The following is a 23,290-nucleotide window of genomic DNA, read 5'->3' as shown; positions in this document are numbered from 1 at the left end:
TAAATCTGCATCAAAAAAGTTCATTTTGTATCTTAGATCCAAATAAGTTGACATATTTTATTAGCTTTCTTATTAATTTGATTTTTGTTCAAATATCGTAATAATGTGACAATGTAGGATACCACTTCAGAAATGTACGAGAAATTATAACCATAATGGCTGGATAGAGATGCTGGATAACCTGATATCCGGCTTTTCACAAAATCATTAGAGGTGCACTCTGACACTTGAACTATTATATTGAATAAGCTTCAATTAACAGAGATGATAAGCTTGAAACGTAAGATCTTGATGTTGACGTCACCTCTTTTTGAGCAATAACTTCTTGCAAATTGGCTAGAACAAATTGATCATCAGCATCAAGACGATTCATTTGATGTCTTGGATTTTTGATTCTCCTTCAAAATATCTTAGCGATCATAATCTTAAGATAGCTAGCAAACAGCAACTCACAGTCATGGTCTTTTCAGTGTAATGGATATCTTTTTGTATCCAAAGCGTTTCACGACATGGTAGAATCTAAGAGAACTGCTACATTCCGAGAAGGAGAAGAAGTTCTAAGTTAGTTCTAGTTTTAGTTATTCCACAAATATCTGAGCCAAAACTGCAAAGGATGTTATACTCTTATAAAAATCGGTGTTATTTCACAAAACTTTAAATAAATTTACTTTTTCTTTTCATGTTTTTTAGCTGCATAATAAGAATCACGACAAAATGCATCCATTCAGTCACCACTGAGCCATTCTATTTTTCAGATGCCGCCGTACATAACGTCTAGAAACGGTTCCCAAGAACTGGCCGGGTATCTTGGAGATGTATGGACCGTCATTGCGACAGCACTGCAGTTTAAGTGGGTACTCTCTTTCCCCCCTTTTATACATTCGAAAATCGTATACCTTTTCTCCCCATAAAATAAAAAAGAAATCGTTTCTCTTTCAAACATTTATTTTCGTTCACTTTATTTGTTTTTTTTTATAGAACAAAAGTGACTACCTACGACTACGACAGCGGAGTGGAAAAAATGATCAATAAAGATGCTGACGTAATGTTAGCGGCTGCCGTTGAGAAACCAAATCAACCAAACATTGTTTATTCGCAACCATATTTTTATAATTGGTACCATCTTTATACGAAGATGCCCGAAGCTAGGGCTTCTTCGCACTCGTATCTTAAAGTGTTTAGTAAAGAACTTTGGTTTGCAACATTCTCTTTAATTATATTAATGACATCATCATTATGGATAAGTTTAAAATGGTCGAAAGATAAAAGAGAAGCTGGGTTATCAATTTTAACATGTCTTATAATAGTTTGCGGTGGATTTCTAAATCAAGGTAAAGTGTCAATAATACAAAAGGTGTTTCGTGTCAACGTTGTTGTTTTAGGTTTCGATTTGAAACCGAGAATCTGTTCGGCGAGGATTCAAGTGATCCTATCGCTTGTCATAGGATACCTATTGTATTCGGCAATGAACGCCGTTTTAGTTGCACGACTGGCAAACCTGGAAGTACGACTTCCGTTCGTTGACTTACACGACATAGCAGATAAGAGAACCCATTCTTTATGCCTCAGAACCAACAGCTTTGTTTATAATAACTTCACGGTGAGATTTAGTATTCATTTTTATTTAAATAAATCAAAATTAATTTTTTAGTTTACAAATAAAACGATTTTAAACCAATGGGAAGGGGTTTTAAACGGCCCTGGATGTTTAGATATCGTAAACCAAACGAATTTAGCCGAAATTTTATGCAACGACGATTTAATTTTCTTGGAGAACAGAGTTGTTATGTCTACGGTGATTAAAAATAATGATTTACCTTGTGAAATCGCCGTTCATCCTCAAGTTTATTTCAAAAGTGCTAATTCGTTTATCTTGCTGAAGAAATTTTATTATAAAAAAACTATAAATACTTTGTAAGTATTTTGTTAAGAAAACTTTTATGTTTTATTTTAATTTTTTTAGAATAAAACATTTAAGATCAACCGGGATTTTAAGCAGACTTGAATCGAAATGGATCAAAAAATACCATCAACCAACGATGAGGGATTATATTATACCTCAAGTTACTTTAAATCATATCTCGGCAATTTTAAAATTATTTCTTGCGGTTATTTTAATTACTTTAATCATTTTAATTTTAGAATTGCTTTATTATAAATACTTCATTATATATCCATATACTAATTAAATGTGTTAACACCGTTTTTAGATGTAATTTCGGTTTTAGCTGAGTAACTAATGGACCAATTTAGTTTGGCAGGTTAGAAAGGAAAACTTGCGACCCCGCTGGGTTTCAACTGAGAAGTGAGCTTCTAAACTCATCCCTCCGCGCGCTAATTATCGATCGGAATAGTTAAACAGGGCCATAAGCTACGGGTAATAACTTGCCCCCGCCGACGAGGAACGTATGGATATTACTTGTTAAACAAGGAGCAAGAAACTTACCTGAGAACAGTTCCAGGAACTTCTCGACGCCGTAGTTGCCCGGAAATCGGTATCTGTCGACCTTATTATCGTCCGTGAGAGCATCCGTCGTGTGTACTTTGATTCGTTTCACCATAAATGAAATGTTATCCGGTTTTCCATCTTGATTAAAATCTAAAAAAAATAATATTGAAGACACTTATAAATAAATAATACACCAAAAGAACAGGGGTTGTAAAATATATTCGTAAAATTAGATTTATTTTTAATGATTGATTGTAATTTACGAGGAAATTGCCATTTCAAATATTAAATTAACCAATAATAATTACAAGCATTTCAACTTTATACGAAACTAAATAATTAAAACCAAAACCGATTCGATACTGTCAATAATTTCATAATTTTCACTACGTTTAATAATAGATTAAAACGAAATTATTATTTTAATATTTACCTGTCGCTTTATAAATTGCGTTAACCCTCTGAACATGTCTCGTCATAACCTCAATACAAGCTTCTTTAGTACCGTATTTTTGGAAAAATTTATGATCCGCTTGAAGATAAAGCATACAGGTTGTTTTTTTCGGATCAATTGATGCTCTCTTATTCACATTTCTGCTGCCAAATATTAATCCTGAAGCGTCAGTAAAAGTCCTATTGATCTCATCAATCGGTTGATCGAAAGGATATCGTTTGTTATTGTTCGGATTCCAATAACGAGTTGTCTCGTCGAAAGGTTGTTTTGCTTCGCCCTCGAGAAGCCACCGTTTTAACCTAGCCCTAGGACAATTTCTATACCGCTTCTCCTTTGCCATTCTGTTTAGGTGTAGAGTGTGAGAGGCGCACGGTTTCCCACGGGATGGATTTAAAACGTCCCGTTCCCTGTACACTATCGAGTGGAAATTGGAAATGTTATTTACGTATCTGCTTACGGGTTCTACATAGTATTCTTCTGTATTTGTTTTGATTGAACCATCGAAGAGACCTTCTTTTGTAACGATTCCGTGTACCAAAGCTGTGTGATCATCTGTAATAAATAAAAAATAAATTTTAATAAGTACCTATACAATGTGAATTTTGTACAACGTCGGGGTTGACCTAGATTTTTTATTTCCAGTCTCAGAGTGAAGAGTGAAAAGCTCGCGACGTAAAAGCGAAGGAGAAAAAACATCAAGCCTTTACAGTCACCCTACTTTCATCGCGTTTTCACAAAAGGGACCAGGTTTTTTGGCTAAAAGAGTGGAAACTGATATGCATGCGATGTCTCAACCATTTACTACCAAGTGTCTTGTGAAATGTACATTTTTTTGCTAAAATTTAAAAATAAATGCTTAATCTTTTACATAATCATAACGATTAATTAAATTTAAGTTTGATTTGTGTGGTTAAAAGTTAAGAGATGAAGAGAAGAAGTTTTTGGGAAACTTGGACAGTTGGAGTATGGTTAACTTTCATCGGTATATCTCTCTTCGTTCAACTTCCGGTCGGTTCCCGGTTATTTGCAACCGAGTTTTCCTTCGACAGGAGGTCGTCGCTAATCGAAAAAGTTGATGGCGCTTGGGGGTGAATACAAAAATTCTCAGGGTCGGAAAAAAGTTTACGGGGTGGGGAAAATTCTAAGGGTTGGCGTTTTCCGGTGGAACAATACGGCGTCGTTAGAAGACCGCCTCCGGATAGACCTGGAAGTTACGGGAGTGTCAACAGGAGACCACTAACTTAGCGCCCCAGCAAACAATATGTCTTTCAAGAAAAAGTTTTCTTACAAAAATAACTTTCGGTAAATATAATAAACGTTTATACATTTTTTTTTAAGTTCCATTTTATTAAACCAATTCATACATTTCTTTAACCCCCAAAAGAATCGTTTGAGTTAAATAAAAAATTCTATTGCACCTTGGAGAAACGTTTTCGAAAAACAAATTTTCTCTTGAAAAATGTTCTCCTGAGAAAAATAGATTCGTCAACTAATAAATAAATTGGCCCTTTTTCCGGATATGGTAGCATCGTCAGCAGTAGAAAAGGGACTTGGTCACGTCCCGGACGTGATAAACCCGAGACGACGGCGGTAGTTTGTCTTCCGGGATTTGTGTACACGATTCTCTCGGATCAATATTTCTCTATGTTTTCTTCGATTTCGAATTAATTGTGAAATTGCAACCGCATTGTATTATCTACGGTTATTTCCCAACGGCGCACACCGTAAACAAACTCGCTGCCGGCCACTGAATAGCGTTTTAATAATGAAAATGTAACAGCTGCCGTCCAGATACAGTACTTTATTGAAAGCGTATCCGTGTGGAAAGCGGATAACAGGATCGAACTAGCTATATAGGCTTGTCAATACTGCGTTTTCCTGGAACCGATTTGTTTGATGAACATCGGCCGTTTTCAAAATCCGTACGTGTATGTTAACAACGTTATGGATATGGTATTACAGTAATTAATTAATTTAGAGGAATTTCCTCAAAATAAGGTAATGCATTTTCTGGAAATTAAATTATTAAATCAATACATACAAAGTAAAAAGACGTTGAAGATCATCACACGAGTCTGATATTATCATCAAACGAATCTGTCGTAATTTAGATTAGATGATTAAAACTTAATGTATTATTTAGCGTTTATTGTTTTATTTGTATGAGTGTTTGTATAAATAACCATTGTTATTGCTTTGTTTATTTTTTGAGGTCTTTGTACTGTTTCTATATTTTATAAATACCTCTAAATACTCACTTTGGGTAAATGCCCCCAGGTATATATACAGGGAATTTTCCCTTGAAAATAAATACCTGGGTATTTAACAACATTGTGTACATTTTCATTTAAAAACACGTAAGATGCACTGAAGCGTACGTCTTCCTAATTTCCAGAACGCCTAATGTTGTATGTATGTAGTTTCACGAGGGGGTGAGTTACTCACAGCACTTAGGCCCCAGCGGACCCTTTGTACGTCCCCACAGTTTACTGTTCATTCAAGGATCAGAAAACCAGCCCAATCTTTTCATGAACGTTAATATAGAACAGAAAGGTATGTTCCTTATATCCGAAATTTGGAGCCATGGTACTCCGAAAATAGATTCCCTTAAGTACACGAGGTTTGGACAGTCACAAACAGTATGACTTATCGTCTCGTCTTCCATTTCACACCCTCTACAGAGGGGTGTATTCGCCAGCTTCATGTAAAACATGTGCTTACGTAACCTGCAGTGTCCGGTCAGGAAGTGGGTGAGAAGCCTCAAGTCACTTTTCGATTTTCCCAGAAACTGAGTAGATGTCTTCCGGTCAGGGTAGAGCAGAGTTTTCTTAGCAAAGGCACCTACTGCCGTCCCATCCCATCTATCGCAAAAAGCTCGGTGGGAGATGGAGTTTATCAGTTTTGATGCTGTATTAACAGCTAGTGGTACAAACGGTTCAGGGGAGATCGGTGACTTGTTAGCCGCCCGTTTCATCATGTCCTTTAATTCCGATGTGTCCTTTTCGCCATTTTATCGTGACGTTGTTGTATACGTTTGCCTCTTCGAGTGATTGCCGATAGGACTTCACCAACGATGATGCAGTATGATGCCTGCCAACCGCCAGCATAGCCTGTCTGCTATCAGTACAGATTACAACGTTTCTGCCGACTTTTTTGGAGTCGATAATCGCATCGGCTGCTATATTTATAGCAATTAATTCGGCTTGAGCAGTCGTGCAATACGATCCTAACGAAGTGGAAAGGTGCAGCTGGATATCGTGCGAGAAGATTCCCGCTCCGGAACCTCCAGCCTTCTTTGATCCATCAGTGTAGATGGTCAGCGTTTTGCCCGAGCTTGAGTTGCTCTGGGGTATCGTTTCAATGCCAAAGTGTGGCTTGCCTAAGAAAGTAGGTGTAATGTAGTCTGTGCGAGCTTTAAGGAGGGATTGTTTACTAACAGCCTCACTCCAGAGCTTGCTCCGGACTATTCCCATTTTAACAACCTGCTTTTCATTTACTGATCGCAACCGAAGCAATGCCATCACGGCCACCTCCCTGATAAAAATATCGTTTAACATAGTCTCCATTGCAATCGTAGGTGTAGATCTCATAGCGCCTGTGATTAGCAGGCAGGCCAGTCGTTGCAATTGATGCAGCAATGTAGCTTTATATGCATGTTTTAGTGCTGAGCACCAGACTATGGCTCCGTGAGCTACCATGGGTCTTATCGCAGAAGTGTAGATCCACATTGTAACTTTCGGATTTAATCCCCAAGTATTCCCAATAGCCCTTCGGCACTGGGTCAGTACAATCGTTGCTTTTTTGATTTTGCAACTAATGTGTGATGTCCAAGTTAGTCTTTTGTCCAAGATAACCCTAATGTTATAAAGTAGTAAGTATTTCTGCTTTTAAGGAACTCTCGGTTTGGATTACTTATTAACGTTTTTAGACCATTTCCAAGAATTTCTGGATTGATTACCAAAAAATTTCCAGAGAGTTTCTGAAGGCGTGATGGATTTACAAGTATGTTGAAGGATTTTGGTGATATTCAGTTGGTTTCTGAAACTTGTTGGAACTGGATTTGGATGATTTTCAGGGATTTCCAAGGATTATCCTAAAGGTTTCTGAAATTAGAAAGTTCGGTTTAGAATTGTTCAATTACATTCAAAGATTTTAAAGAATTTCTAGGATTTTTCGATTTTTTAGGCATTTTCAAGAACCAACAGTTTGGTTTCCAAGCAATAACTGAGAGGTATAGACTATAGATGATTTTTAAGAATTTCCAAGGACCTTTGAGATTTATTTGAGTTGCAAAATGTTTGCAGAACGACTTCCAGATTACACCTAGCAAGCAAGCAATCATTAAAGATAAGACATGGAATCTTAGCTACCCAAGTAATTATTGCATATTAATTTAAGCCAAGGTCGCTTGCGGGCGAGGCGCTACAATTAAGAATGTTGAGATAAATCTCGACTAAACATTAAAAAAAAATATAAAGATTGAACTCCGAGGTCGCAAGCTATTTCGATTAAAAAAGAAATTCATAGAAATTATTATTATCTCACTTTTACACCTATCTTTTTTTTTACACAATACATGAAAATGATATTTTCGTATCAATTTTAACTAAAAGAGTTGTGTTTCTTAAAGAAATTTAATTAAAAATAAAACAAAACCTTGTAAATTTTTTTAGATAAAACGACCCCTCGCGCATGCTGTTATTTAAAGTATCATTTTGTTCGCGTTGACCAAGATAAGAAATATTTATGACTATACAGCATGACAAACAAAAGTAATAAAATCATTTATGTTATAAAAAATTTTGCTGGAGTGCAAAAATTCTCGGGGAAAGGTGATTAACTTTTGGCGGTTTTATTTCTGGAAAACGAGAATTTTAAAAAAGAATAACATCTTTGAATTATTACACATTGTAAGTAAATAACTACTTTAAATTATTTCAAAACACATCATTAGTTATGTTTAAAGATTAAAACAAAGTGTTTTTAAATCAAATTGTTATACATGGTAACTTACTTAAAATTACTTTTAAACACTTCATAATTTATTTTTTAAGACAGCTAACATTAATATAACACGAAATACTTTAAAAATCGATTAATCTTGTGTTTTGCGAAATTATGTAACACTAAGTGTGACCTCGTAAGCCATCTCAACAAGCTTCAATTAAGTAACAAAGGCTACGTGTTCTGGAATGTTGGGGTGGTGGTGGCAAACTCAGCGTCCATATAAATATGAACATTTCGCGTCCAATATTATTACAACCAAAGTCATGATGGCGAAATTAACCTTATTGATTTTATCGCTGCTTCTAATTCTATCATTAACAATTTCGAAAAAACATAATCATCGAAATAACATCGCAAATATTATTAACTCAAAAACTAATTTAGAATTAGTACACGTGGTAAGTATTTATTTATTAATTAATTTTCTTTTATTAATTAATTTATTGAAGGTGTTCCGACATGGTGATAGAACCCCAGAAAGAAGATACCCCAATGATATTTACACCGAAGCTGATTTTTATCCAACCGGATTTTCGCAGTTAACTAACTCCGGGAAATTAAGAACGTATCAAATTGGAACTAAATTAAGAACGACTTTCAATAATTTTTTGGGGGATATCTTTTACCCAGAAATAGTTGATTCAATATCATCGCATTCCCCGAGATGTAAAACGTCACTTTTAGGAGTTTTAGCCGGATTGTTTCCGCCGAAAAACTCCGAAATATGGAATTCCGATTTAAACTGGCAACCGATTTCATTCAACGCTTACACTTCAAGCGAAAATAGGGTGTTTGCCCCATTTGGAAGTTGCCCGAATTACACCAAATTAGTGGCCGAAGCTATGGAAGGAATGTATCAAGATACTAATTTCACAAAATTCCAAGATAAATTCGATTACATCTTAACCAACGCTGGAATGACGGGAAATATAGGTTACGCAGTCGATGTTTTATATTCAACTTTAAAATCGCAACAGGAATTCGGGTTACCACTTCCAAATTGGACGAATTCAGTTTGGCCCGAGCCAATAAGTTCGATGCAATCCCATGGATTTAAATATTTAGCTTTGAACGATAATTTAAAATCGATTGCAGCTGGGTATTTAACAAAAAAAATTGTTGATAATACTCATTTAACAATTAATAATCAAGCTCCTGTTGGAAGAAAAATCTATTTATATTCGGGTCATGATGCGAATATAGTTAGCTTACTCATGATGATGGATAATTTTGAGCCACATTGCCCACCTTATGGTGCTTACATCACTTTTGAGGTCCATAACATCGATGGGGAGAGATATTTTAAGGTAAAAATTAAAATTTGTTTTAAATTTTTATTAAAAACCTTAATTTTAGATAACCTACGAAAATTATTCTTCAACAACCCCTCAAACACTAACTTTATCTTGCGGATCTTATTGCACCGTAACCGACTTTGTAAATCTTTACTCCAATTATTTAAATACAACAGCTACTGATGCGTTATGTGGAAGTTGGTAACTTTAAATAAAACGATTGCAAACCCAAAACTTTTATTTTATTGCACCCCGGCGATTTTAGGTTTACCCCCGCGTGTATGCAGTTTCACTAACTTTGGCTTGTAGCCAGTGGCCGAACCAACTTTACCGCAGGGTCGACGTTGAACAGAAAAACCTACAAAAAAAATTGTATTATTTTTATTATTTTTTGTTCTACACCCAACTTTGCTAAATACTAAGTTGAATTGATGTAATTAATGAAACATAGTTATGGCGCAGATGTGAACCCCTAAAACCGCGGATAAATTCGGTATTCGCTTGGGGCGATGGCAATTTGTTACGATTAATTGGAGGTCGCCACCAGATGTTTCCACCCCAAACTTTGAAATAATTTAAACGAACTTTTCCCGTAATTGTATTATACCTTACAAATTGAAATATTAACCGGAACCGAAGTTACAACGTTAACAAAACGTTGCAGGAAGTATGCGCCAAGGGGAAAAGGTCTAAATGTAAACTCCGTTTTAATTTCTCGGTTCATAATCCTCGGTTATTACGCGGGTAATAAAACGGTGTGAACGACTTCCCCAACGTTACGAAGAAGAAGATGAGGAAAAGGAGAATGCGAGGGGGGTAGAAAACATACCCGCCCTGGAGATAATACTTTTTATGAGGAAGAACACGGCCTCTCTCTGTCTACTGGGGGGATCTGTCAAGATTAAACGTTCCAGTTACTTGGCGTCGTTCCGTATTTATTCGAGCGAACTCTGCCAGATATTGAAGGCTTATTTTTCCGGGGAAATGCTTCCGAGTTTTATTGGTCTCGAAATCGAATCTGGTTGTTTGTCCTCCCGAGAATTGAAATGTTACAGAGGACAAAAAATTATTCCTTTTTTTATCATGAGTTATTAGATTATTATTATTAAAATTTTTTTGACATTTCCAACTTCACTCCAATATTTAAAATGTCATTTCGACTTAATTTCAAAGTTTCAACTTCACACCTATCTGTTAAACGTCATTTTGATCTTTGAATAAACTCACATTAATCTTAGAAACACCTCCAACCCCATTTTGAAACGTTTGAATCGTATCCTTTAATATTATCAAACCTCAAATGTAAATTTTGACAATTAAACTATTTTAATAATTCCAACTTCACTTCAAAAAAAATCAGTTAACATTTCCAACTTCATTCCAATATTTAAAATGTCATTTCGACTTAATTTGAAAGTTTCAACTTCACACCTATCATTTAAACGTCATTTTCATCTTTTATAACCTCACATTAATCTTAGAAACACCTCCAACCCCAATTTTAAACATTTTAAATGTCAATTTTGATCTCACTAACCTCACTGGATAGTTAAATATTAAATTAAAATAAATAAAATGTATTCGTAAAGTTATGAAGTGTTAAATAAGTTCGAGTTGGTGTTGATGAGATTAACTAATTAAAATTGCTTTAAGAAAATGAGTACTTGAAAAGTTTTTAAATTTCCTTAGACAGAAACAAAGTTGAACGCTCTCGTCAAGTTTTTTAAAAAGCATATTTCCGCACTGTCGGGCACCCAAAGCTTTCATGTCTCGGGTTCTTAGTCAAAAATAAAAAGCTTGCTCAATAATCACCTGTTACATTTCGGAGGGAAGCGAATCCTTCGAAGCTTTGCTACAGCGGCAATTCAATTACGTGCCGGTTTTACAGTTGTACTCGCATTTTACTGGGTACGTATTAGTTCCGGTCGTCACAAGAGACGTAACGATCTTGATACAATTTTAGAGGGTTTATTATCGTGCCAAAAGAGTTTATTGTCTTTCTTTAGTACCGTGTAGTTTGTAATTTTGTTAAAAGCAACGGAACCAGAAAAAAGTGTAATGGATCAATTTGAAAACGAACATTTTTCGCGGTACAATGATAAATGTTTGGTCGTTAATTCAATGTCAGTCAAATTGAAAATTTACGGTTCGTGTCCGTTTGTTCCTAAAAAAATATTTAAATATCGACCGGCAGTGGTGCGGTAATCGAATACATTGGTCAAAATCAGAGGGCGGGAAACTGGAAAACAATAACTTTGTTAACCTCGCGCTTGTTTCGATAGAGAGTTATTGAATTTTGGAGCCAGACAATGAATCATACGGATGACACGCCAAAGGTCAACAAATTTGAATTTACGACTTTTGTCTGTTTTAAAAACCTTTACCGTAGAATAAAGGATGAAAACCCTTCAAAGTAGTGGAATTTCTATTCAGAGGCGATGTCTTTCCAGGTCCGGCCTTATCTCAAAAAGGACGAGAAAAGGACAATCGTGGACCACCCAGCAAATTGATTACATCGTTCTCCCACGGGCCACAAAGACTCCAATTTCCAAGGACAATTTTATCAGCATCGTACCCGTATGACCGGAAAATGGCTCTACAGGGATAAGGAACAATGTAGGTTTCATTGTTGAAGCGTTTCTTCTCAAAATTTAATAACTTCGTAATTAACCATAATAATTTTAATACATTACATAAATGTAGCAAGCTGCGTTGAAATCCATGAACATGCACCAGCTGCAACAAAAACCGCAACCAGCTTGTAGTAATATGAAACTTCCTTCTGTTTCTGAAGGAGAAGTAGCTTCGGGGACGTCCGGATTATTCCCGGAAAGCAAGAACACGCGGTCCACCACCCCAGACTTTAATTAAAACCTTATCGCCGGTATGCTACTCCCACAACAGGCACCAAAATGCAAACGACAGAACCCGTCAGAATCCTTACAGTTCCGATCGTTGAAGTTAGAAAGAGATGGATAAAAGGAAAAGGCTCGAAACCGGACAATATTCCACGAATACAAATGCAGAAACTCGAAACTTATCAGTATGCCGTTAACAAAGTTGCGGATACTGTTTTATAAAGCCCTCGAAGAAACATTAAAATTCTAAAGTTGTTCGATTCAGAGTTAGCCGAACCAAGAATCTCAACCTTGAGATCTAGAAAATCTAAAAAAAATTAAAAAAAAAACCTTACCTTCCAACGTTCCAGTATAAACGGAATTTGGTTCAAAGTCGATTGGTCCATTTGTGGATTCAATAACAACATCCTCAGTAAAAATGCTTCTATCCGGAGTTAGTTTCAACTTGAATATTCTGAAAATAAGCGCAGGAGAATAAAAAAAAAATATATAACTAAAATAATTTGACTTATAACTACTAGGTATAATTACCAAGCTAAAAATAGTACAATTTTTTTTTTGTAATTGAAATATTTGTTGTTGAATTCGCAACGTTCGCGTTGGGAACGTAAACAATGGGGGAATAACACACTCTACTAGGTAATTAATTCCAATTAAATCGTCCCGACCCGTATTAAATTCCCGTTGCTTGTATTCTCTACTCACATCGGAACTAATTATTAATGTTTAAAAAAAATTAGGCTTAAAACTAAATTCATTTTTAAAAGATATGGTTCTTAAAGCTTAATTAATTAATGAAAAATCGAAAATTTCTTTTTTTCATCCTCAATACAAACTTCATTTGCACGCACAGTGAGAGGTCAACGGTAATTGAAAAGCTCGTCGTATCGATTGCTTTCGGACGTTCGTCACGTCGATAGATGTCACTAACAGCCAATGCAGAAGCCGTACTCTACGTGCAAAATTTCCCCGAATTCCGTTGAGTTATTTTCGCGTCGAGAAAGATGCTGAGAACGGAAGTAAGGAGGAGGAGGACGTCGGAAATCAATGGAAAACATGCTACGAAGGCCGTAAATTCCGCAGCAGACGCGTCCCGTATCTAATGCGGAAAACACAGACGACGGCGGCGGGCGTCGCGACGCTCTCCGTCTCGCCGCTTTCCGGACGTTCACTCCAAGGAGACGCCAAGTACCTTCTTAACGAAAATGTACTATTAAACAAATCTCAAATGGTATTATTGTGGGCTTTCTCTTTGTTTGGAGATCTAAAATTAAAAAAAAAAAAATAATAGTGTTAAAATGGTTTTTGTCGTAGAGAATTAGCTTCGTCGAATGGGTCTCTTTTGTAGTGTTACGCTCTTTTACAAGAGTAATTTCGCTTGGCGTTCGGTGCTTTTGTGACCCCGAGGTAAAGGCAGCGACCCAACTGCTTTGTAAACTGTCTTTTTTGCGTCTTTTCCTTTTAAATATGCACGATCGGTAATCGGTCAACCTAAAACGAAACGGTTTTCTCCAACTAGGTTGCATGCGAATCACTTTAACATTTTATTCGCGTGTAAAATTTCGTTTTTAAAAGGAAAATGTTCAAAGAAATTAATAAAATTAATCGACTTACTGAATCTTTTATTTTATAATACCAAAAAATAAATTGACGTAACAAAAAAGTTAGGTTATGTAAACTTTCCTGGTTAATTTAGGGAGGAAGAATTTTTCGCCGAACCTACAATCACTTGAAATTAACACTTTACGTATTCAAAAATGTATTTTGATGAGATTTTCGATTCAATTACACTTTTTTTAGGTAAAATACACCAATTTTAGACAGAAAATGACACTTCGTGAAATTGAAATGTCAAAAGTACGATTTAATATGTGCGATTGACGTTAGATGGAGTGAGTTTCATAAACAACGATTTTTAAAAAATCAATATTATTCGCAATCAATATTTAATTAATTAATAATTAAATTTAAAATTAATAAATCCAAACCGACTCATTATATCTTTTAACAAATCGTCCCGATTCTTAAAAATAACCACAAATTTTAAATTGACGTGATAGAAAAAGTTAGGTTATGTAAACTTTCCTGGTTAATTTAGGGAGGAAGAATCTTTCGCCGAACTTACAATCACTTTAAATTAACACTTTACGTATTCAAAAACGTATTTTGATGAGATTTTCGATTCAATTACACTTTTTTTAGGTAAAATACACCAATTTTAGACAGAAAATGACACTTCGTGAAATTGAAATGTCAAAAATACGACTTAATATGTGCGATTGACGTTAGATGGAGTGAGTTTAATAAACAACGATTTTATAAAAATCAATATTATTCGCAACAAAAATTTAATTAATGAATGATTGAATTTAAAATTAATAAAACCAAACCGACTTACTATATCTTCTAACAAATCGTCCTGATTCTTAAAAATAACCATAAATTTTAAATTGACGTGATAGCAAAAGTTAGGTTATGTAAACTTTCCTGGTTAATTTAGGGAGGAAGAATCTTTCGCCGAACTGACAATCACTTTAAATTAACACTTTACGTATTCAAAAATGTATTTTGATGAGATTTTCGATTCAATTACACTTTTTTTTAGGTAAAATACAGCAATTTTAGACAGAAAATGACACTTCGTGAAATTGAAACGTCAAAACTACGACTTAATATGTGCGATTGACGTTAGATGGAGTGAGTTCAATAAACAACGATTTTTTAAAAATCAATATTATTCGCAACAAAAATTTAATTAATTAATGATTGAATTTAAAATTAATAAAACCAAACCGACTTACTATATCTTCTAACAAATCGTCCCGATTCTTAAAAATAACCATAAATTTTAAATTGAGGTGATAGAAAAAGTTAGGTTATGTAAACTTCCCTGGTTAATTTAGAGACGAAAAAATTTTCGCCGAACTTACAATCACTTTAAATTAACACTTTACGTATTCAAAAACGTATTTTGATGAGATTTTCGATTCAATAACACTTTTTTTTAGGTAAAATACAGCAATTTTAGACAGAAAATGACACTTCGTGAAATTGAAACGTCAAAACTACGACTTAATATGTGCGATTGACGTTAGATGGAGTGAGTTTAATAAACAACGATTTTTTAAAAAGCAACAAAAATTTAATTAATTAATGATTAAATTTAAAATTAATAAAATCAAACCGACTTACTATATCTTCTAACAAATCGTCCCGATTCTTAGAAATAATCATAAATTTTAAATTGACCTGATAGAAAAAGTTAGGTTATGTAAACTTTCCTGGTTAATTTAGGGGGGAAGAATCTTTCGCCGAACTTACAATCACTCTAAATTAACACTATTTTGATGGGATTTTCGAATTAATTACATTTTTTTTGGTAAAATTTAACAATTTTCGAAACAAAATAACATTTCGTAAGTTTGAAATGTCAAAAATATGACTTAATATCTGTTATTACCGCTAGATGGGGTAAAGATTTAAAATTATTTTTTTGAATTTACAAATTAATTTATTTACGTTTATATTGAAGAAGGGGAACGATTTTTTTTCGTTTGATTTTAATAGGGAGAGATTACAACAAGATTTGTTCAACACGGAAACAAGGACCCTCACCCTAACCCACATTCTCCCCAACTGAGTTCCAATTAGCGGAAGGGCTCGATTAGAAATCGAGGGGGGGTCCCGGGAAAGTTGCGATAGTTTAATTTCCCAAAGCGAGACCCCCAACGAGAGCTTTTCATTAAAAATTTCCAGACACGGACGGTTACTAAAAATACTCCAAGTTTTAATTCGCTTAACATAAAGCTAGACGACAACCTCTTTTTGCAACTCTATAAAATCCCCGATTTTCATGGTACTTTGGTTATCGTATAATGGGAAGTCATCCTCGTTGTTGATATGAGTCATTTACGACCGCAGGATGTCATCGATCGTGAAAGGATCGACCGGGGTTGCGTTGAAAACGAGGGTCGGACAGGTAGATAATACACAAAATGGTCGCCGGATTTGCATATCTGGGGACTAAACCGGGGGGAAATTGTGGGTGGTGGACAACGTGGAAGCGACGCATCGGTGGGGAAAGCAAATTTTCGGTCAACGATGACGGAAAATCGATCAACGAAACAACAACTCACCTATCACGTCCTTTAATGGTCAACCTAACGAAGGAATTTTTGCCAACGTTGCGTTTACTCCGATGATGTTCCGCGTGAAGATGCCCTGGATCGTACAAAGCTGGTTCATAATGACGTATCCAAGAGTTCAGGTCAACATCTGTAAATAAAAGAAAATAATAAATTTATCTAATTTAAAAATAGAGATCCGGATTTCATTGGGCTTAATTGACGTCAGTTCCGAATTTGTCCCCCACCTACTAGTTTCCCCGTGGATTAACATTCCGCACGCGTGGCCACTGAACACGTGTCCGTGATCGATCGTCAATAAAGGGGCCTAGATGGTTTGGGGGAAAGGGAATCTAGGGATAACAGCATTCATTCATGGCGCGATCGATATTCCTGAGGAAGAAGAAACGAAGAAACGTGTGGCGCTCAGGATGGGTTTTAAGGGGGAAACGTACGGGGGGATTTAATCGCTTCCCCCCAAACTCCCTTGAACGATGTGGGCTCCTGTAAACGGGAATCCCGCTTGAGTTATCGCTGCACCGGCAGCTTTTACTGGATTAGTTTGGCACCGGTATGGGAATTTCCAAAAATATATTCGTTTTAGAAGTAAATTTAGACCCGAATTCAATTTTATAATTATAATTTGTGAAAACCGGTTACTTAATCGGCAGGTTCCCCCCGCGTATCTGTTTCTAGGTAGAAGTTTGCGTCATAAAGATTTAGTCATCACATCTCTCACCTTGTAACCACTTTCAAAACGAACTAAGAGGACGTGTACTCAAAAAAACATAGGTTAAGAGAGATATTTTCGCAAAATCAACAAGGAAACAACGTCCCCCCATTCTTTCACCAGTTTATAATGGCGCTTAATTACCATGAAGTGACCTTCAGGTCTTGTAGATTCTCTAAGAATTATGTAAGTACACCGTTTAAAAAAAAATACAAGAAAACGACAACGTAATTGTTGATTGTAGTTGTGTTCTAAAATAAGGAGAGAAAGTTTAGTTTTTAATTAATGATTTGAGTAGGTGTAAATGTAAATTAACATAATGAGGTCTTTTTTAAAACGCAAAATAAAAAGAATCCAGGTTGTTGACATTTTGAGTTCTTCGTCGAAGGAAGAACGTTCTTCGTGGTGAGCGTAGGTGCAAAGAACCAAGCTAACTTCTTCGGAGTGCTGCGAACGAATGCCGTTGAAGAAACGAAAAAATACAAAAAAGAAAAAATAAAGTAAAAAGAAAAAAAAACTTTAAGTAAAGCGAAAAAGTAAAAAGAATTTCTTTTTTCTTACTTTTGATACGGGTCGGATCCAAAGGTGTTGCTGCTAAATAAACTGCAAAACTGCTCATCACCACAAACACTATGCAGCCGCGAAACCCGAGCGACGATGGCATTTTCGCATTCACGGCCAATACTCGATGTCATCTCGTGTGCTTCTGAAAACGGTGATTTTAACGCGAAATCGCGCGCAACGCGAACCCCACGACCGCTTCGCGATGACTGACTAAAACCGCGAAAGCGCCACTCGCTAGAAGAGCGTTTTCCTCTTTGTTCGTTCTCACTTCATCTGAACCTATACAAAATAAACGGAAATTAACGAAGGTTCACGAACGAAACCAAACCGAATAGATGGGAAATTAAAATAATTTCTTACCATCTTAAGACAATTAATACAGTGAATTTCACTTAAGATGCAATATACAAAAATATATTTCGATAGAAACCAGGACGTATCTACTTACTTTATCTCACATAAAATGTAACATGTCAATATAATTTGATATTACAGTAAAACCTCGATATAACGGATCAATACGGGGAACGAATAACAAATAAAATTAGAACTAACACTAAACCTAGAAATATTTGTTTAGCTGTACCTCTCCTAAGACGGCTGATAGGTATATTTTTTTTGAACTAAAACTAGAACTAACACTAGACCTAGAACTAGAAAGTTTCGGGTTTAGCCGTTTTAAAAGACGTGCGGCTAAATCCGAATGTTTCTAGTTCTAGTGTTAGTTCTAGTTTTGCACTAACACTATCAGTAGAACTAACATAAGACCTAGAATTAGAATCATTCGGGTTTAGCCGTCTTAAGAGACGCGCGGCTAAACCTGAATGTTTCTAATTCTAGGTCTAATGTCAGTTGTAGTGACAGTTTTAGGTAGCGGTAGTTAGCATAAGATATCATTATGTTGCATATTTTTATTGCACTAAAACTAGAACTAAGACTAGACCTAGAACTAGAAAGTTTCGTTTCTTTCCCAACTTTCTAGTTGTAGGTCTAGTGTTAGTTCTAGTTTTATTTGTTATTCAATGCTAGATTCTGGTACATTTTTATTGAATTAAAAGTAGAACTAACACTAGACCTAGAACTAGAAACATTCGGATTTAGCCGCACGTCTTTTAAGACGGCTAAACCCGAATGATTCCAGTTCTAGTGTTAGTTCTACTTTTATTTCAATAAAAATAGACATAGTCATAAAAAAATATTTCTAAAAATAGAAATAGACATTTGGGTTTAGCCGTCTTAAGAGATGTACACGGTAGTCGTGCGTTTTTTAAGACGGCCGAAAACTCAGGATTATCATAAGGACCTCACCTTTTTCCAAGCAAAAATTGTACTTTGCAAAATTACCCAATGCCTGTACTATTAAGCTATGTTGCATTTTATGTGGGATAGTGCAAGTGCATAGTAGTTTCGTAACTATGGTTACTGCATTCATATATTGCAAGTTATATGAAATTCCCGGTATATTAATATACAGGGTGATTCACATAAGCAGGGACATGTAGAGGACAATAAATTAAGATGATTAACGTAACTTACCTCTATATTTAGCTGTACTAAATTGTACAGGTGATGCAACCTTGAGCATTCCTTAAAAAAGATATGCATGGGTGATTTCAAAAAAACAGTCTCCAAAACGTTCATTACTTAAACATGCAGCTGTCCTGGGATTGTGAAGTATCACATGGGTTTAAATTGGAGGAAGATCTCACACCAAATGTGCACCAAACTGTCATATGTGGGCTGGAAAGTGAACGTTGATGAAGTTCCTGAGAGGTTGTTCTTTATTTCTTTCACTTAATTCTTGGGTTGCCATCATTTTGTGCATCATGTTTGTTTTGGGTTGGAAAGTGAACGTTGATGAAGTTCCTGAGAGGTTGTTCTTTATTTCTTTCACTTAATTCTTGGGTTGCCATCATTTTGTGCATCATGTTTGTTTTGGGTTGCACAAAATGATGGCAACCCAAGAATTAAGTGAAAAAAATAAAGAACAACCTCTCAGGAACTTCATCAACGTTCACTTTCCAGCCCACATATGACAGTTTGGTGCACATTTGGTGTAAGATCTTCCTCCAATTTAAACCATGTCGGTGAGGATCATGAAGAAGACGGCGTTTTCGACGCAAGTGTACAAAAATTGCTCTATAAACTTGCAAGCACTTAATGTGATAGTCACCACTGCTACTCCACTGGAAATAATAATAAACAAATACAATTTACATTAATAATGAAAACGTCAAATAAGAAAATGTATTAATATAAGAAACCTCTCTGAATGCTACATGATAAGAACATTCTTTATGAAAGAATGGCTTGAAAATAATTGGATGTTGATGTGGTAATGAAAATGCTGCTTCCACAATGAAGTGAAAGCTAAATAAATTAACCTAGAAAATGATAAAAGCTCTATCTATTAACATATGGTTGATAACATAAATTAGAACATATTAATTAAATGAGGTTGGATTGGAAATTTTTGGATAATAATTCGGATATTATGAAAGGTGATTAATTAAATAAAATCAATCATTTTTTTTATTATATAAGTGTATAATTTAATAATTAATAAGAATAATTACATCCGACACTATCATCGATAATAATAATTATTTCAATTATATTATAATTTTTTTATTTATATTATGAAGCATTTCGTTTATGTTCTCAACTTTAAATACGATATCTTTCTTAATTCTTTTTTTTTATTATTATTTATTTCCGACTTAACTTAATCAAGCACAAAACCTCATTATTATTTGTTCTAGTATAAAAAAGAAGCACTGAGAGAGCTTAAAATAAAGACAAAATTACCTACAAAGGCATCGATTCCTAAAACAATATTTTTATATTATTTTTTTTTAAATTAAACGCAAGGTTCAACGTAATTCCCCGGAAATAATCCGGTTATTCCATCCATAACTCCCTCCCACCAACCATCATCGTTCTTTTTTAATACATAAATAACCGCACTCTCCTGAAAACTTAATTCGTCGTCTTTATCTGCATAATAATCATAAATAGCAACCACTAAAACGAAGAAAATAGTTTTAATTTAAAATTATTACATCTTAATAATTTTTTAACCTTTTTCTATGTAATTCTTTGGTACCCATCCGGGTAAATCCTCTTCATCAGGAACAATGGGCATTACACCGGATGTTCTGGGACGCCCAAAATCTTCGTGTTCTTCTTCGGGGGGTGGTGGAGGCGGTAAAGGTGGTGATTGTGATCCTCCGCCTCTTGTTAATCGTTGATGATGTGATAAAGTATGCATTCCTAAACTTCCATGTGGAACAGGATTGTGTTGACCCAACATTGCATGGTGATGGGGGTTATTTGTTATTAACATTTCTTGATTTACCAATGGGGAAGGAGGAGCTAAATAAAAATTTATTATTTTTTTAATAGTATATTATTATACTTTGTTCTTGACTACTTTTGAAATTGATTCTAAATTTATTTTTTTAAATAACTTTTTAAATTAAGTTTAAACGTCAATTTGACACAAATTCAATGTTACCAACTTCATTATTTGTTAAAATTAACTGTCAATTTTATGAAAAGTCATGAAAATTAATTAATTTATTTTTAAATCATAGAAAAAAAGGATTTTTTTACGTTTTTTTAATATCAAACCTTTGTCCATGACTACTTTTGAAATTGATTTTAAATTTATTTTTTTAAATAACTTTTGGAATAAAGTTTAAACGTCAATGTGACACAAATTCAATGTTACCAACTACACAATTTGTTAAAATTAACTATCAATTTTATGAAAAGTCATGAAAATTAATTAATTTATGTTTAAATCATAGAAAAAAAGGATTTTTTTACGTTTTTTTAATATCAAAGCTTTGTCCATGACTACTTTTGAAATTGATTCTAAATTTATTTTTTTAAATAACTTTTTGAATAAACTTTAAACGTCAATGTGACACAAATTCAATGTTACCAACTTCACAATTTGTTAAAATTAACTGTCAATTTTATGAAAAGTCATGAAAATTAATTAATTTATGCTTAAATCATAGAAAAAAAGGATTTTTTTAGGTTTTTTTAATATCAAACCTTTGTGCATGACTACTTTTGAAATTGATTCTAAATTAATTTTTTTAAATAACTTTTTGAATAAAGTTTGATGTGACACAAATTCAATGTTACCAACTTCACAATTTGTTAAAATTAACTGTCAATTTTATGAAAAGTCGTGAAAATTAATTAATTTATGCTTAAATCATAGAAAAAAAGGATTTTTTTACGTTTTTTTAATATCAAACCTTTAGTACTAAAAAAAGAAATAGAAAAAAATAAATTCAATTAACGTTTTTTGAAATTTTGATGTTTCAAATAATTATATATAGATATTATAATGTAGTTGTGGACAAAAACAATTTATTACATTTCTTTTAACTTACGTGGCATACTCATATGTTGCTCTTGAATATAAACTGTATTTCCTGGTGGTGGAGGCGGAGGTGGAGTTTGAGGATGTTGCTGAACATGTTGAACTTGTTGTGTTTGTGATGGAATGCTCATAGGATGGACCATACCGACTTGAGGGGGCGACATGGCTTGGTTATGTTGGGCTAAAGGTAAGGTGCTATATCCAGGACCTCTTTCACCCCTTCGAGGATGTCCAATGGGGTAATTGGGGGCGTAATGACTTGGAACTTGAGGTGGGGCTACAGCTGGAGGAGTTCTATATTCTCTACTTGCTTTACTTAGAGTTCCACCGGAAACTGAAACTAATTTCGAAGTAATAAATTAAAATTATTTCATAATCAAGAAGAATTAATACCTTTACTGTTCGTTCGTGTAACTTGTGGTGGAGTTGGAGGTTTTGTGGTTGGTGCAGGACCTACAGTTGAATTTGTAGACATTGCACTAATCGATTGGATACTCCCTTGACTTGAACCTCGTTGTTTTTGACGTGGGGTCCCCGAACTTCTTACCCCATGACCAATTTCATCCAAAACTATCACATATTATTAATTAATCAATTAAAATTAATTAATTTTTTATTCTTACCTGCATAATCAATCGGTTTTCGAACATACTTAATGGGTTTTTCAGGATTAGCAGGAGCAATAATTTTGTATTGTCTCGAAGTAGATTTATTTGCTGTTAAAACCCCAATTTCTCTCCTAGCAACTTTTTCTTTGTGTATCATAACAGTTTGAGCGATATGATTCATTTGACTCTCCATTTCAGCCAGTTGACTTTGTTGTAAATCGAGGAGTTGTAAAAAATTAAAAGCTAACGTATTAATTTGATAAGCAACACTAGCTAAAGATTGTGTTGTATAATTCTTCGTTTCTTCCAAAGCAACACGTTTATTTTCCATTTGAAAGTAATTCGCTTCGCAATATTCAGCCACACGTTCCAAGTTTGTGTGGTTATCGGTTAAATTACTTCGCCCCTCAGGAATTTCATTCCTGAGGAGAGTTGCGAGTTCTGCCATGGTGTCACAGTCGCTTACCACTCCCGATTCACGACCAGAACCACCTTTAACAAAGAGGTGTAACCATTAAAACCTCATTAAAGAGAGAAATTAAATCCTTACCGTAATATATACTATCGTTCATAATAAAATTAATGTTTTAATGAAAAGATGGGGCATTTTCTTGAGATTTTGACGAAATCTTTTTAATTTTACTCTTGAGGAAATTATAAAAAAAATCCCGTACACAATAACGGTTGACGTAAGAAATGTCAAATGGTGGGTGTGAAACTAATACCAACCTAAAAATTTACTACACTAAATTACAAAATATTTATTTAATTTACGTTATAATTTGTGTTTAATTATTAA

The 23,290-nt window shown here is 34.6% G+C and overlaps 3 protein-coding genes and 1 long non-coding RNA gene across 4 annotated transcripts in view; 1 reads left to right on the top strand and 3 right to left on the bottom strand.

Annotated features, from left to right (window-relative positions):
• Positions 1–17,712, bottom strand: part of LOC111420464 (disintegrin and metalloproteinase domain-containing protein 10-like) — a 43,827-nt gene extending 26,115 nt beyond the window's left edge. The window contains exons 1-5 of the mRNA XM_023053450.2: positions 17,479–17,712; positions 16,200–16,338; positions 12,399–12,517; positions 2,883–3,455; positions 2,447–2,599 (exon numbers count right to left, since the gene is read on the bottom strand). Of these exons, the coding sequence (XP_022909218.1) occupies positions 2,447–2,599; positions 2,883–3,455; positions 12,399–12,517; positions 16,200–16,338; positions 17,479–17,581 (1,087 nt within the window). The 5' untranslated portion in view covers positions 17,582–17,712. The remainder of the gene's footprint in view (positions 1–2,446; positions 2,600–2,882; positions 3,456–12,398; positions 12,518–16,199; positions 16,339–17,478) is intronic.
• Positions 6,728–7,822, bottom strand: LOC111420466 (uncharacterized). Its single transcript, XR_011641592.1, has 2 exons — positions 6,816–7,822; positions 6,728–6,758 (listed from the first exon to the last, which is right to left on the bottom strand). It is a non-coding gene; the product is annotated as an uncharacterized lncRNA (long non-coding RNA).
• LOC111420465 (venom acid phosphatase Acph-1-like) lies at positions 7,977–9,439 on the top strand. Its single transcript, XM_023053451.2, has 3 exons — positions 7,977–8,308; positions 8,360–9,217; positions 9,267–9,439. Exons 1-3 carry the CDS (start codon positions 8,096–8,098, stop codon positions 9,408–9,410), a joined length of 1,215 nt encoding a protein of 404 aa, XP_022909219.2. The 5' UTR covers positions 7,977–8,095; the 3' UTR covers positions 9,411–9,439.
• A 2,301-nt stretch (positions 17,713–20,013) lies between the features above and the next one.
• LOC111420444 (tyrosine kinase Abl) lies at positions 20,014–23,190 on the bottom strand. Its single transcript, XM_023053426.2, has 6 exons — positions 23,042–23,190; positions 22,507–22,983; positions 22,277–22,453; positions 21,894–22,223; positions 20,563–20,856; positions 20,014–20,505 (listed from the first exon to the last, which is right to left on the bottom strand). Exons 1-6 carry the CDS (start codon positions 23,061–23,063, stop codon positions 20,342–20,344), a joined length of 1,464 nt encoding a protein of 487 aa, XP_022909194.1. The 5' UTR covers positions 23,064–23,190; the 3' UTR covers positions 20,014–20,341.
• Between the last annotated feature and the right edge of the window lie 100 nt (positions 23,191–23,290).

This window comes from Onthophagus taurus, chromosome 10 (genome assembly GCF_036711975.1).
Source record: "Onthophagus taurus isolate NC chromosome 10, IU_Otau_3.0, whole genome shotgun sequence".
NCBI lineage: Eukaryota > Metazoa > Arthropoda > Insecta > Coleoptera > Scarabaeidae > Onthophagus > Onthophagus taurus.
The sequence above is the reverse complement of the archived record's forward strand: the minus strand, read 5'-3'. Positions and strand labels throughout refer to the sequence as shown.